Below are 16,184 nucleotides of genomic sequence, written 5' to 3'. Positions count from 1 at the left end.
GGAGAAAAGAGAGAGAGAGAGAGAGACGGTGCTCGGGGTGGCTGGTTGCCTAATTGAAAGAGGTTTTCCGTGGGCGAGGGTAGACATCAGAGCGAACGAAGCGTTTCCAAGGAAACCTGGCGGCAGGCTCTCGTGTGGAGAGGGCCTCAGGCACCAATGGGGCTGCTAGGGAAAGGCGCCGGCGCCCAGCGTCGCTATACTATCGAGCGTCGCTATCAAAGATTTCTTGACTCGCCATGGCGGACCCGCCGCTCGACGTTTTCACGAGGGTTGGGCCACCCCCGTCGCTGTAGACGCGGACGCGTGCACACGTGGCTCGTGTGTGCACCTCTGTGCATCGCGAGGTCCTTTGCACTGGGTTTCTAGTGGTCGTTGTTTATTGGTTCTGGCGAATTTCAGTCTTTCTTGTAGAATTCAAATGGTTATCTGTCGGTATTTCAGCAGGGGTTTCAAAACGAACGCTTCTTCACTTCTGTTTCTAGGTTAGAATTTTCTAATCTTTGTGTAATTATTCGAACGGTTCTCCGATTTGTTCGGAAAGGTTTCAGATGTATTCTGCGATGGACAGGTTGGAAGACAGTTACCAACAAACTGATTATTTTCCGAACGATTATCTGTAATTCTATTCGGTATCGTCTCGTCTCAGCGATACTTTAATTCTCAATCCGCTAGTCGTGACAGATTCCTACATATAGCGATCAAAGGCATCTGCCAAGTGCCGACAAAACGGGTGACAATTTATCGATGGACGAACGTCACGTGTATTTTCCAATTCAATAAGATTACTAGAAACCAATTTAACGTACAAGTAACATCATCGACTAAAATTATCGAGAGTTACCCACAGGAAAGTACGTTCGTGCCTTGATAAAACGAAGAAACGTGTGTATCGATGGTAAAGGAAATAAAAAAAAGAAGGACCAATGGAAAATTGCGATATCGAATCAAACGATTGAACGCGAGAGAATCGAGGAACGCGTGCGTACTATTAAATTACCGTTTTCAACCGGCTAATTGGCGATACCAAGAATCACCGAAAGAACGCTCCTCTGCTTATAAAGTTTGCAGAATTTTCCGCGCGAACAATCGGGACTTTTTAATCGAGCGAAACAGTTGCGGAAAGGGGCGAGGGCGGGAGGGAAGGGTGAGCGTAGTTGCGAGGTGAAACAGAATGGATCAGGGGAACCGGCAGTTGTGTGCAGCTAAAAATTAACCAACGATCGGCTTTAATGCGATGATAGCGTTAGCAGAGAAGAGAGCTACTGGGGAAGCGTTTCTAATTACCAACAAAATACTTGAAATAGTGTAATGAAATATTACGATTTATCGATCTGTTGTAATTTATTACTGCTCGAAAAGAGGTGTAATTGCCGCTCCGTCTCTAATTGCTGTTAATTAACAACTATTGTATTGCTTGCACGATAACGCATTCGTCGGGGAACTGCTTTACAATCAACAATTACTTCGGTGTGCGGCATCAACGTAGCCGATCCCCGGAATTATGCGAGGCATTTAATTACGCTTTAACGTAATAACGTTTTCAATTGTGCCACTCGTTTAGCGTGGCCGCGGCCAGACGCACTGCTACCCTTGTCTCAGATAGTGTACACACAGATCCTATGTCCGCCGCTCGCCGATGCGGCGGCGCGGATTTTTTTATCGCGATAATCAGAGAATTTAATGAAGGCGCGAGCACCGGCCACGTATGAAAATCCCCCTCAATCAGCACTTTATCGCTAAAAAATTCATGCGCCTCCACTGCCGACCTTTCACTCCATTTAATTAGTAATAATGGATATAATGAATTTTACATTAGACCGACTTTTATTATTTCGAATAAAATATAAATACACTCTATTTATCCTTTCTTCCTCGCGCCGTTACCAACTCTTTCTCTCTCGCATTTATTTACTTTCCGTTCGTTTTCGTGCTGACTCTACATATCTATATACCCAACGGATTCTCTCTGTCTATGCGAAGCGTACGGAAACACCGTAACCCGGCGAAATAGTAACAAAAGAGACGACAAAAGGGGACGCGAAGCAGAGAGAGAGAGAGAGGAATTACCCTCTTCGTCTATTTCACTCGCGTGATCGTCCCCCGTGTGATTATTCAAAATAAAGGATTCCAAAAAAAGAAGAATAGAGGAAAAGGAAAAACGAAAATACAGCGTCGCGGGGCCAAAGTCCAAGCGCGACGTACGAAAATTATTCGTCGGAAAACGCCGATTCGACGGCTATAAATAATTTTGCAGCTCTGTGGAAGCGCGACGAGAGAAAAAATAACCAAAAAAAGAAAAGAAGAAAAAAGCAAAAATGCTATCCGCCAAGGGCTCTTTTTCCATCCCTTCTCGAAACCCTCTGTGGCGAGCAGGGGTCAATGGCTCTTTTTCGCGCGCGCCCTCGCAGTTTGCGCTCGCTCTACCCCACTTGGTTGCACGTTTTTAGAAAGGTTATATACACACATATACGCGAACAGAACCGGCTGTTTCTTACCGTCAATCATTTCTAGAATATTAATTAACCGCTTTCGATGCTTCAAATAAAGCTCAATCATCCCGCCCGGTACAGCGGCGTGTCCACCCAACGGCAGCCTGATCGCTGGTGCTTGCTTGGTTGCGCGCGCGCGCGTGCTTTCGTTCGCTCGCTCACATTGCACGTGTGCCCAGAGATTCTGACAAAAAGCTTTTTTCAGCCGGACATTTATCGCGAAGCCGACAGTCTATTTTCGGGGACACGTATTGGCGCTTTACGGTTTTAATTACGCGTATTTTAATCCGCCCAGGAGACATTTTCTGTTTTCAACGGAAAGCGGCCGCCGCGGAACGAGCTTTATTAGACCTGCTGCACACAGCCGATTTAAATTTAATCATAATGAAGAGGCGATTAAAATTGCAATCGTCCACGGAATAGAACCCATAGCGGCGGGCAGTTAACGTCTGCTAACAGGCATTTAACTTAACTGCCTCAGGTAACTGCTCGTTTCTAGGCTGAAGGGTCCTTTCGATTACTACTGCCCGGACATTTTATGGGGCACGACCTTACGCGTCGATGGCCCACGAAACCGTACCGAAAGCGTCGCGACGAAAAATGAAAAAAAAGAACGAAAAAATCGGTGGGGGAGCAAAAAAAAAAAAAAGAAGAAGAGAGGAAACGAAGAGGGAGGCAGACGGAGCGAAAACGCTGTCTCCACCATCGGGTCGTCCCGTTTTTCTCCGCCCTTTCGTTCCCGCCCGTTATCCGTCGTGATCTTCCCGAAACGTGGATTAATGCCACTAATGGATGCAGGCCTCGAATGAAAAGGAAACGACGCTCGGGTTTATGGACTGGAAGCTTCGGTTTTACGATTCCACCTGGTGATAACACTGTGCATACAGAAAACTCTACGACGAGACTTCCGGTTGCGGGAAGATAGAACAGACATTTATGAATCTTTCAGTGCCTTTAACAAGTTCTCGATCTTTACGATCATCGTCTGTCTATTGTACCTACTGTTCCACGAAACGATACCTCGAGCCTTTAAATTATAACTGCGAATGCTTTCTACAGATATCACATTTTTGTCGCCGTTTAAAAGGAAAATGATTCCGGTACGAGAGACACGTTCGAGAATCTTCTCGACCTGATTTATTCGAAGCGAAACGATCCAAGTTCAAATCTGTGACTAGGCTCGGTGTCGGAGCACATCTCTGAAAGTCACATATGCCGTTCTGGGAGAAACAGTCCATGGTGGCGAATGTTGGGTATTGCTTTCAAAGTATCCCAAGGGAGGTGGACGAATGGCGGTGTCATTCGACCATCCTTTGGGACAAACAAGTGACTGCACCGAGGGTAAATGTAGTTCGTTATTGTCTTGTCCTGAGAAATGGGAAATGGTTTCGGTGTAGCGCTCGGTGAAGCTGAAAACCTCCACCACCCAGGCGCTTCAGACTTGAACTTTCTTCTTCCGCGTGTGTGGTGTGACCTTACGTTTCTATCGATAAATTCCAACTTAATTCCTACGTTTCGATACGGAGAAGAATTTTCAATTATTAACGTTCGATCGAATTATTTCACACGAAAACGCTCGAAAGGAGAGGGGGAAAAAACGGAACGACTGTCGAAAAAAAAAAAAAACGGCAAAAAGGCGAATATGGAATTATGGGCTCGCATTGAATCGAGCATTGAAAGCCAGGTATGATCGATATGCAATTTCCATCTGCAAAATTTCCGCCCGTAAACTATCACTGATCATTTACGTGGATGCGTCCAACGTATAACCAGACACGTGTACGCAGCAATCGAGTGTTTTACGATGGCGCATCAAACATGCGCGCGTCAAGTTTCGCCGCGGCGCGAATCACTCTCGATCACGGTTCTGTCCCGTGTTAAATCACTGCCACATTGTTTCTAGCCTTCTGGCTGTAACGTATGAACGCCATCGAACGAATATCGAATACGTCCGGGCGGCGACGGGAAATAAATCAACGTCCTGCTGGAATAAGAATACACGGGGACAACAGGCATTAGACTAACATTAGTCTAATATCGAAGTGTGAAATGTGCTCTCATCATCCGTTTCAACGTGTTTAAAGATCTTACTAAATCATTAAAATACATCGAACCTGCATTTCCATGGGCCGAAGCAAACTGGCTGAGCAAGAAATTTTACTCATTTGCAATTCTACAGACTAAGTAATATCGATTAGAAAAAGGTGCACAATTTTCGAACCTTACTTTATCATATTTAGCACAAACGATGAAAAATTAGATAAGAGAAAATAAGAGCATATACTTCTAGCATTATTCACAGCAGTTACGAGAAATTTAAATGGCAAAAGAAGTAGAAACTTTTTTCCCACATTTGAGTGAGCATTCAAAGGGTTAATACACCGTTAAAGTGTTAACACGATTACTCTTCATTCCTCCTAAGCAAAGAACTTAGAGTATCACGTGAGATTTCATTTCTGATTACCAATGTTGAACACACAAAAGAACAAATTACACAATATTTGGATCTTATTTTAACACGTTTAATACACCGTTAAGGGGTTAACACGATTACCGTGCATTCTTGACAAGCACAGAGCTAACAGTATCACAGGACTATAACCAGCCAAGTGCGAAACTCGAGGAAGTGTCTCGATGAAATAGTAAAAGTTGAAAGGGAACAGGACACCGTCTACTTGCTACCCTCTCGTCCTGACAAACGCTTCAGCCTACAACGGCTCGACGAAGATTCAACGCGTCTGCTATGCAACAGCCTATGCATTTTAAGGGAGGGGTGATTTTTAATGCCGTATAAATATGCATAGACCGCGATATTAGCTCTTACGTGTCGCCGGGCCGAAAAATATCACGCCTGGTGCTGCACTCACACGACAGACGAACTCTGCACACACCGTGGAACAACCGACTGTACGAATGCATAGGAGTGAAAAGCATCCTCGTGTAGCCACATGCGGTGGCTAGGTATGGAGGAGAATTGGGGTTCTCAATGGATAAACTATGTCGCAACGATGACCCTAGGGAGCATCGTCTAACGCCCATTTTGTTATGACGTCTACCGGCCCTGAATAATTTCACGCTCGCGAAAATACACGCGGAAAGTGCGCTCTGTTTTCGGGGTGAAACCGATCTTCAACCCCTATTCGAATCACGACTATCATAGCTGACTTTTCAGCCCAGTTCGAACTGCATCCTTTCCTTCCTTCGTAAACATTTATTTACGTTGTTCCTTGTAGTGGTTTAAGGGGATACACGTACACTACGACGATAGAAAACGGCGATTTCGATCGGAAAGATGCAATTGACGGATCGTTTCGCTGGTGAACGTACGACGCTGTATACAGATTTTTGCGAGCGCACTTACTTCACGGGGGATAAATCCAGTTCCACGAGCGATTCGGGCTAATTTCACGACAGGCATCCTAAGCCAACGATATTGCATCCGTGAAATAATAATAAAGTATAAATGGATCAAGTTTACGGTTCTACGTGCATAGGAGAGTCGCGAGTATGCATTTTATCGGCAGTTTCGCTACCTTTATGAGCTTCCTCGCACCACGCGAAGCAACGTGCATGCATTTTTCTTTTTTCTTTTTTAGATCACGTATTTTCGGAACATTTCCGGAGAAATTTGACGAAAAGCGTACCGATAAATATGTATATCGAGTAAATGAAATTTTCATCGTAGCGCGTATACTTGAAGATTCGAGGGGGAAAGTTAGTTTAAAAATCAGCGTTGCTCGAGTATTTGCGGTTGATCCTCGAATTTTAATTCCGGCTGACGTTAGATCACGACGATCCACTAATGGCCCAACGAAAATGTCCCTCCTGACGACGTAACGCAGCATGAAACAGTAGGCGGTCTGGGTAATGCGTCTTGCCACCCTCGGACAGGATCCCGACCACCGTCATCAATCAGGCTCGCATCTCGCCAACTTATGTAGTATTTATTTTCATTAAATATTAGTCGCTCGCGCCATCAGACTGCCCTTTTTCCCTCCCAAAAGTACAAAGAATATTGCCCTATTTCCCTCGCGAGGTTCGTTCGCGAATGAAAATTAACGAAATATACAGTGGTCGTATTCGTTGTCGAAAATCAATATCACGTTCCAGCGACAGTTGCACAATTCCTGAATATTTATTTGTTGCTAGAAAGTTCAATCAAGCCGATACGATGTTACGACTCCATGATAAACCATCGGCAATAATGTAAATGAAATATTTTCAATTTTTAATCGTCATTTTGTAACAGTCACCGTATCGGTTTCACAAGCTGGATTAAATTCGTTGAATTTCACCTATCAGCAGAGAAGCATCGAACGTATCCAGAATAGCTACATCATCGTTTAGAATTCAACGCATCGTAGTCTCTGTCTGACGAGTGATTGCTAATTCTACTTGTGTCCGTGTGACGAGGGAGAAAAAAAAAAAAGAAGAGAAAGATCGTGCGGGGTGAGGGATTGATCGTCGTGGGACAGAAGAGAATGGCGGGCGATGAATTAAGTTTTCATCGCGGAGGAACCACTTCAAGACCTCTGGTTGGCTAACGCGAAAAAGTGTGGAAAAGAAAAACGTTAGCCCGCTTTGCGGCGATTCTGGGCATTTTTCCGCGAAGCGAGTCGAACTATTCTTCAATGGCGTGCTGAAAGCTACTTCTATATATCTTAGGGTCTTGGGCAGATCCCGCCGCTTGCCTTGATGGCAAGCTCAATTTATATCAGCGCCCGTTGAAACCCCCTTTACGAGGTCTCGCCGCCTCTTCCACCACCTAAACCTCACCCTAACCTCAGCCCACCCCTGACTCGCCTGCTCTGACCGAACCTTGCTTCTTGCCACCTTCGCCAGACCCCCCTCACGAGAGCTCGAAAACTCTTTTCTCGAGTTAAACTAAGCTATTCGCGATTGCACGGGAGAAATGGAATCCGGGCATTCAACGGAGGGTGAAATCTCGTAGTCATACACGGTTCTCGCACGTCTGAAATATCCGTTTGATTAAATATTCTTTTTATCAACGTCCTCGCATCGTCGTGCTCGTATTAATAATCGAGGTTAATTATAACGAACGTTTGTATTCATTGGTGATTTCGCCGGCGACTTACCACCACATTCGCTAATTCACATGCACACGACGAATCCCAAACGAGGGTAATCGTTTATGCAAATTCAACGTCAACTTGGTAGGCGGCTGGACTGTCGAGTAAATTCACTCTGCATCGGCAGGGAAAAAGTAAATCTCGGTTAGTAAAGCGTGTAATTAAACCACGTACGAGGGTTTCGTAATGAATTTTCGTCGCGAGAAATGTGTCTAGCTACAACGTAGGTAGGTGGAATTACTACGCGGTATATTCAGATGGTTTTCTTTTCGATCAGGATCGAAACACCAGTCATCAACTGACCGGACTGATGCTGATTATTCGAGAACGTTTGCGTTCGTTTCCACCCTCGACGTGATTCCAGGTGCTTCCTGGGAACAGCTGCCGCGGCGCACGCGCCTCCGCAACGGCGGTGCGGTGATTGATCAATTTTTAAAAAGCAATGTTCCTAATTGACCCGCCGGCCCGTCTCGAGGCGAGGTATTATGGCCACGAAAGGCATCAGTCAAGCAACCTTAGTCATCGAAAGGTGTGTTCCGTGATTCGATACAGCCGGTTCAGACCTTTTACCCTTTTTCTTTTCCTTACCTTCTCTGTACACACGCGTGTCGAAAGAAACACCGTATAGACGTCGCTGATTTCTTCTTAAACGTTTTCATTTGTACCGCGAAATGTTTAGTCGCCAGCATACGATAATATTGAACGATGATTGCACGACAGTAGCGACGTTCACCAGAACTATTATCGATTCGATATTCCCTAATGGCGATAGTGCACGATTTTTAAGGTATATGAATTTAATGATCGCTAATCTATCATACTAGGTATGCAATTAGCGAAGCAGACCACCTTTGTCCGCGTGTCATCATAGAGAACGATAGTTTCATTCCTGTCATAGCGCGGCTCGTATCGTGATATCTGTAATTAACACAATTTCATACGGTATCCGTGATCATCTGAACGGGTGTGTTTTACACGTAACGCGATTCTATTACACCCGATGATTATTAACGAAACCACGACAGTGTCTTATTGTCGCTCGAAATGAACTGAAATGGAAACACAACTATGTAGAATTACACTGGATATCTCGTGTAAGTTAGTTCGTCGGAAATTAGACGAAAATTATCAGAGAAAAAGAGGGTAGAATCTTAGCGACAACGGGTAAAGAGACGAGCGATCGTCCGACGCCCAGCGTCCGTTTATCGTCGACGAAAGCTCTCGTTTCGCCTGCACCGATTTCGTAACAGGAGTCATTAGCATTCACCTGCGTTAATTAACGGAAGTTCTGGCGTACGTATATGCGGGATGCACGAGGCACGCGCAGGAGGGAGGTGAAACGGGGTTTGCACGTGATAATGCGCGATATATACGTCGACAGTCCCTTGCGCTTTTTCCCTCTTCTGTCTAGCTATCGTGGATGCTCACGTGGCGTGTAACAGCAAATTATCCACGGGCTTTTAGCCGTAGTTCTGGTGTAGTTGTACCGTGAAATCGGTGCAACCACACCCACGGATACCGCAAAGAAACATTGACACCGTTGGCAAGACAAAGGGGATCGAACGAGGGAGGAACAGGTTTTGCATACTCTCCGCGGTTGCTTCTTCTCGACCTACAGAGGGGGAAGCAGCAGCAAATATACTGTACATGTACCTATACGAGATACATCTCGAAACGGGGATTCGCGTGACATCTGCGAGACGTTCGGATGATCGTCGTGTGTGAGATTTAGATGGATAGTATTATCGAGAAATGCTGCGCCAATGAATGATCTATAGACAACGATTTGATCCCAATGCACTTAACACCCATCCACCACTAATGCTATTCTCTCGTCACGAGCGTTCATCCTTGAGCGGCAACGGACGTGCCAGATGTTCCTAAGCTCCGGCAAATGAACCAACGTATCCCGAGATTATAACAAGTCTCTCGAATACTCGTAAAAAAAAAAAAAAAGAGGAAAACGAAGCAGGAAGAACGAAGATCGTAAAGAGCGAATTACATTCTATCGATAAGTGTATCTTCGTGTGGTTTATCTGTATCATCCGAATGAAATCCTCCAGGTAATTCAAACTTTCAACTTATTTCTTCTTACCTACACATAGCTACCTGTATAGAGTTTCTTCTTCCCAAATAAGACAAGTAACATTCTCGAAAGTTCACAGACAAGTATAGGTCTAGCCGAGAGATATAACAGCCGGTACTTGTAGTTTTCATTCTAGGGGGGTGGTGGAACTTAGCCTCGCTCATAATAAACCGCCTTCGTTGGAGAAATCCGACGATCGCTTTCTGGCAATACCTGGAGTACACTGGAGCGTGTAAATCCCATATATCCAATTAGATTCGTATAATCCCTGCATGTTAGCAGAGGGTGTCTCCACCCCTTGTGCTGGCTGGACTGTTTCGTTCTCTCTCGCCCTCCCCGGAAGCAGTAGACTGCGGACTCGCTTTCCACAGGTAACGCGTTTCGCTACGTGTGCGTTGGAGGCGCAAGCGCGCATCGTGCTCTAATGCTAAAGTACTAATTTATGGGCACATATGAGATGGCTATAGCGTGGCTCGCCGTACCAGGAAAGGGACTGTAGCCCGTGGAAGCAGGGTGGCGGGCGGGACTGGTGGGGGATGTAGGACGAGGGTATATCGGAGAGCACAGGGGTGGGCTTTGCATGCGATATCAATAAATCAAGTCCCCGGGACCCTGGCAGCTTAGGGGGCCACTACGTGGCCAGAATCAACAGCTCATAACGTCGGCTAATAGCTACTCGCCGTGGGGTCGAAGATATTGTCGTAACGCCCAGGGACATCTTAACGTCGCACGCCGAATTTGCTTTCCGCGCCGGCTGTGAAAGAGTCGCCGATGAAATGAACGACGATCGACTGCTCGTTTCGTGCTTTCCTTTTCTCACGTCTGAGGAGTGAGTTGTTCTTGGCACTTTTTCGATTCTTCGATTTCTTTGTGACTAGGAAAGAGTCGTTTTTGAAATTTGTAAAAACAGTAACCTTTACCGAGAATTCCACGAATTCGATTGACAACGCCGAATCTTGCGAATAATTAGAAATCGGACATTTAACGCGAATTAATGATAAAGTTGCATGGTAAACTTGTTCGAGATAATTGAACGTGACACGACGGAATATGTATAAATGAGTTTCTATTCTACAAAATTGATACAGAAATCTGTTTCATCTACACGAGGGTAACTCCCTCGAATCCGTGCGAAATGAACAAGGTGGCACTTACCTGTTACAGTTGTCAGGACGTATAATTGAACTCGCGAGATGATCGAACGAACTCTGAAGCTGTTTGTGCGTTTCCAGGTGTGGTTTCAAAATCGTCGTGCGAAGTGGAAAAAGGGGAAGAAGTGCCGTCACGTATTCCGCCATCCGTCAGGTCCGTTGCGGCCATCGCACGTTTTGCCACCGTACACATCGATGAGCGCCGATCTCTGTGGCGCTGGAATGTTCAGTGCGACTCCTGAAAGATGGGGTATGGGTACAGGTTAGTGAAAAATCTGCAAACTTTCGAGAGAACCAAAAGAAAATGAACGTTAAAGTGTCGCGTTGAACTACAAGAGTATTCCTCCCGGTAGAACGTAGGATTACGCGAGCCGAAACGAAGGGTGGAGAAGGTGATTCGCGGGCAAGAGGTTATTTAATCGCAACAAATTGCCCGGTTTTACATTAATTATATTCAATTTGAAGCGTCATCGCGCGTACACGTTATCTTATTACCAGCGTTTCACACGCGGTTACGAGGGAGACACGGTGTCTTAAATAGCCGGAGTGTAGACGAAGTCTCGACAGTATTCCCCGCTTCTAATTTAATTTCGTGTGTCCATTGTGCGGGACAGTTTAAATTATCCCCGCGTATCGTCACTTTTACAGCTTTCCGACGAATATCCTCTCCTCTTTCCTCGTTTTTCTCCTCCCCTCTCGTTCTCTGCCCTTCCGATCGACAAACCCTTCGTGGTCCCCCTCCTCCTGTATCGCGTCTTCACCAGTTCCGCGTCACGCGATACGTTTAATTGAAACCTCTTGTTTTACAGGTCTCGGACAATTGGGACAGAGTGGTATGGGTATGAGCGGTTTCGGGCAAAGTTTAGGGCAACTTGGTCAGCAAAGCAACTTGGGTCTTGGTAATTCTGGACTCCCGATCAGCAGTCCGTCGCAGGCCGTCTATCAAGCCAGTTATGGGCTGAATTCCCTTGGTAAGTTAATCTTATACATAGATTAGCGGTAACCCTAAGATTCCACCAAGCCGAAGAGGATTCTTTGGAAGGAGTAGAACTCGGTTCGTAAGTTCGTCACCGTAATTCTGCCTAGTTTGACCAACTAATTATTACGTATTACCGGTGATAATGCTGGTATATCAAGAATATGAATCAACGTTAAACGAAGAGAAGACTCGAGACCCTACGTAGCTTCTTCTTTTCTTTTTCTCTTTTTTTTTTTCACAACAGACAGAAAGATAGCAATTGTGTTTGTGCAATTTTTTTTAAGGACCAGTCCAGGTTTTATAAGGCGCAATCGTACGAGGTCGTCGAGTATTCCAAGGGATAATAAAATTTTATCGTCGTGTCGGTCTTTAAAGCGTGATTTAGACCGGCATCGATCGTCGTCAAACGGATCTCCTTTTTTTCTTTTTAGTAGAGGAATATTTTCTATCCCGAGGAAAGAGGAAAAAAAAAGAAGAGAATATTACGACGGAATATTAACGTGGCGTACAAACGCAGACGCTTATAGGCGGTTCGATAATCGTCTTGCCAAACTTTTCGACCGTGGCCCTCTAAAAAAGACGACGTGCAAACAGTATCGAGGAACCCGGTACCTCTTTGACGAAGTCGTTAAACGTTACGGTGCATTATCGCTCGAAGGGGTTATGCGCCTGCATGTAAGGAATTTGAGACAGAAACATAAACTCCGTCCTCTCGTCTGTTTACGCAGGCAAACCTCGAGCCCGGTCTCGCACCTAGGTGCGAGATCTTTCGCTGTATGTTTACCATAACATCCCGATGCAACCTGTCTTGGTTGAGTTACGCTTCGAGCTTATCCAGGGAGGGACCTTGTACCTTCGGAGACTGCCTTTGGAAGACGCGAGAGAGACGTGTGTGAAATTCTTTGTCTCACCAAATTCTACCCATCGCACGAGTCCGGTCGCTTTCTTTCTCTCTTTCGTATATACCACCGGTCGACGAAACCTTTTTAAAAGGAACATAGGCCCGAGAAGAAGCTCGAAACAGCTCGGAGAGGAAAGTTGAACGATCGACCAACAGTTTCTTCCTTCGTTTTTCTACCGACCGAGAAGTGTGTACGGTGATCGAAAAAGGAAAGAAGAAGGTTTTCGAGAGAGAGAAAAAAAGAAAAAAATGTATGTAAATGAGTAAGGGCTGTTTCTTCGGAAGTAACAAAGCGATTGTTCCGAGAATCGTGACGAAAGGTTGTTGAAGGGAAGAATTATCGATATCTATCTATACAACACGTCGAAGAACTTCGCTTTCGGTCCGGTGTCTTTTCTCAATTATTCTCCTCCATATCCGTTCAATAATTCATATTTAAAAACATCATATCGAATGCTGTCGTCACCAAATGCATATTGGCACGTATAAATGGATTAATCCCGACGGATATGCATGCACCGTCATTTCCCGAGGTCAACAACTCCTAACATCGCCCTTTTTTCTCCCGGCCCGTGCAAACATTTTTCGGTCGATCGACAGAAAATTCGAATATCGTTCTCCCGTTTCGCCGAGGGCTCGTCTATAATTACATCTTCGACGAACGAGCGATAATTGAAAAGCAATATTTGTAGTAAGGGGGGACACTTGTAATAAGGGGAAAGGACAATCATAACTCGGAAGATCGATAAAAAGAATATCCGACACTTACGCGAAAACGATTATCTGCTAGGGAAAAAAGAAAAAGAAAAAAACGGTATGTTGCATTTTCCTAGAAATTAGTATCGTCGTTTCTGTATTATTCTAACATTAGAGTTACTCGAAAGAGGCAGAATACCCATCGAACGGGCAGATTTTGAGCCAAGTGGCGAAACTGCCAGTAGGTGTAGCACAGTTTCACAATGTACCCACTAATGTGAGCGTGTCTCAAACGCGAACACGTACCTGTGTACATACGTAACACGTACAAGGTGTCAATTATCACGTATTATCGCCGCGGGGCAGGTAGCGTCAACCGAATGGAGAAGAAAAAAATTGCCGTTCCACAGGCGTAATTCACCGTCCGTGTGGTCACGGTTTAAGGTGGATGCCAATACTCCACAGGCTGACCGCAGTCAGTTAACCGCTTTTACTCGTCGGTAATGCCTAGGGCAAACACCTTTTAGAGAAACGTCTTATTTTTTTCGGTTTTCGATGATGATTAGCATCGAACGGTAGCGTGGACGAGGTTCGCCGGTTCTCCAAGTCCGATTACGGGGCCTCTATTTTGTTTATTCTCGTCTACCAGTTGCCGGGTAACTTAAAGAACGTCTATGAGGTGTAAATTAACGCGGCCGAAAATGCCCGATTTTCAAGTCACGAGAAGACCCCCGGAGCGTTTTTAAAAGTCAACGTCGTAACCGACCAGCCTCTTTCCATAAATCAGATTTGCTCGTTAAATCGTTCTTTGTTTTGCGAGAGACAACGTAGAGTAGAAGAAGAAAAGAAAAAAAATCGAATGTTTCGTCAGGTTAAATTGTAGCACGAGTTAACCAAGAAACAGCCGTGTAACATCACGCGCATCGACGCCATTAGCTATTCCATTCTTCCCTCGCTAAAAGGGGCGGCCCCGTAGTAGTCCTCCGCAAACTCGTGCTCTCGCCTCGCGATACCCGCCATAAAAGGATCCCTTTTCCCCCGTTGTCTCTCTCTCTCTCACTCTCTCTCTCTCTCTCTCTCTTCCTGAGGCCACCAACGTGGCGCAAGAAAAGGCGGAAACGACTTTACGACACCCGGTAGCGCACCCCAAAGCACTTTGTGAGCCTACCGTATTAATATCTCCTGCGAAGAAAGGAAACGTACTATCCGCGTGCACCTGTACCGTATCGTACAACACCTGTAAATTGCCCTTTCGTTACCTGGGGCCCCACCTCCTATCACCCCATTTTCTATCCACTGACTATTCGGCGCGCGCGACTAAACAACCGTTAAACTTTACAACGTAAAACACTGTAATGTCCAATTGAATAACCTCTATCGGATATTACCTACAACCTGTGATCCGTAATCCAAAGCAAACAAAAATACGACGCAGATAAAACGGCGAAGGAAAAAAGATCGTAAAAAAATCGTCAAGTCCATGTTGTATTCTGACTTGCAGGGGGTATGCACGTGTCAGCGTCCCGGGGCTCACCTCCGGGAGGATCGAGCATGGGCGGCGGTCAGGGTGGGCTGGGATCGTCCTTGAACTGCGGCCAGGGCTCGCCTGGGACGACTTCCGGCAGCGGAGGTGGTGGCGTTTCCTGCGTGGCAGCCAACGTGAACACGTCCGAGGCGTCGGATTGGAGAGCCATCGGTTCGCTCAGGCGTCGTGCCTCGGACGCGTCGCAACAGTACAGTCCGCAGCCGCCGCCGGCACCACCTGCAGGACCACTCCAATACTCTCAGGACATAGAGTATAATTCCGTTTATTGAGGCACACCGAACTTTTCGATTAACTCAACAATCGAGGACACGTTTCTTCAAGGATTCTCCTCGTGGACGCCGGTTCCAAGCGGTCGTCGACGTGCAGGGTAGTATTGTAAAACGCGAGAGGGAATCGCACGGTGTTTCGAGGATGTTTTCGCAGAGCCTGATGGTAGTAGTCGATCGGGAAGACAGGCATCGAATCGCCTCTCCTTGGAGGGATAAGGGCAGCTCCGTTTTCACCGATTTCAACGATAGACAGCAATCACGGTTACCGGTGGATTCTGTCTGTCGAGGATGTTCTCGATGGTAAACGGAGTATCTGTTGTCGAGAGGAGGGATTCTGTTTTTTTCTTTTTTTGTTGTTACGTTTAAACTGGCACTGGCCGTGTCATATGGAAGAACGACGAGTTTGAAAGAACGTGGAAAATTCGTTATACTTGATAGAAATTAAGTCACAGAAGACGAAGGATGGAAAAGGAGGGAAGCTGCAGCAACAACGAATTTTTGTCGTTTCTACTAACGGTAACGAAAAATACACACTTGGTTTCCATTCTTGCTTGCCCGGTCAATCTTCATCGGGGCGACCGTAGAATTTCTATGGGCTTCAGCCGATGATAGCGGAGCCTTTTCTTTCAACGATTGCGCGTGATCGTGATGTTCGAGAGTAACGAAAGAAAGTGAATGTTTGGACTGAACAAGGTACATTGAGATGCTTTTTAAGGAAATATAAATGACAAATACACGGAGGAACGACAGAGGAAGGCTTGACTTGATGGAGACTTCTTCAAGAGGATTCGCGTCACATTGAAGCTGTGCAACACTGAGAAGACGCGTTGGTTACTTCGTATCGTTCGTCGGACGATTTCCTACGTTCCATGTTACTTCGCGACATGGCTGATTGAAAATTTGCAATTTTTACACGTACGATTCCTTCGTTGTTACATCGAAACGCAAATACTTCAATTTTTCATCGATATTTCATT

At 45.7% G+C, this 16,184-nt stretch overlaps 1 protein-coding gene across 1 annotated transcript in view; it reads left to right on the top strand.

Annotated features, from left to right (window-relative positions):
- LOC108580106 (homeobox protein orthopedia) overlaps nt 1–15,207 on the top strand; it is a 23,417-nt gene extending 8,210 nt beyond the window's left edge. Inside the window, exons 4-6 of the mRNA XM_017943772.1 lie at nt 10,898–11,078; nt 11,626–11,787; nt 14,894–15,207. Coding sequence (XP_017799261.1) covers nt 10,898–11,078; nt 11,626–11,787; nt 14,894–15,207 — 657 coding nt within the window. The remainder of the gene's footprint in view (nt 1–10,897; nt 11,079–11,625; nt 11,788–14,893) is intronic.
- Nucleotides 15,208–16,184: the final 977 nt, after the last annotated feature.

This window comes from Habropoda laboriosa, unplaced genomic scaffold, assembly GCF_001263275.1.
Source record: "Habropoda laboriosa isolate 0110345459 unplaced genomic scaffold, ASM126327v1 scaffold2, whole genome shotgun sequence".
Lineage (NCBI taxonomy): Eukaryota > Metazoa > Arthropoda > Insecta > Hymenoptera > Apidae > Habropoda > Habropoda laboriosa.
Note: the sequence above shows the minus strand (reverse complement) of the source record. Positions and strands in the feature narration are given on the sequence as shown.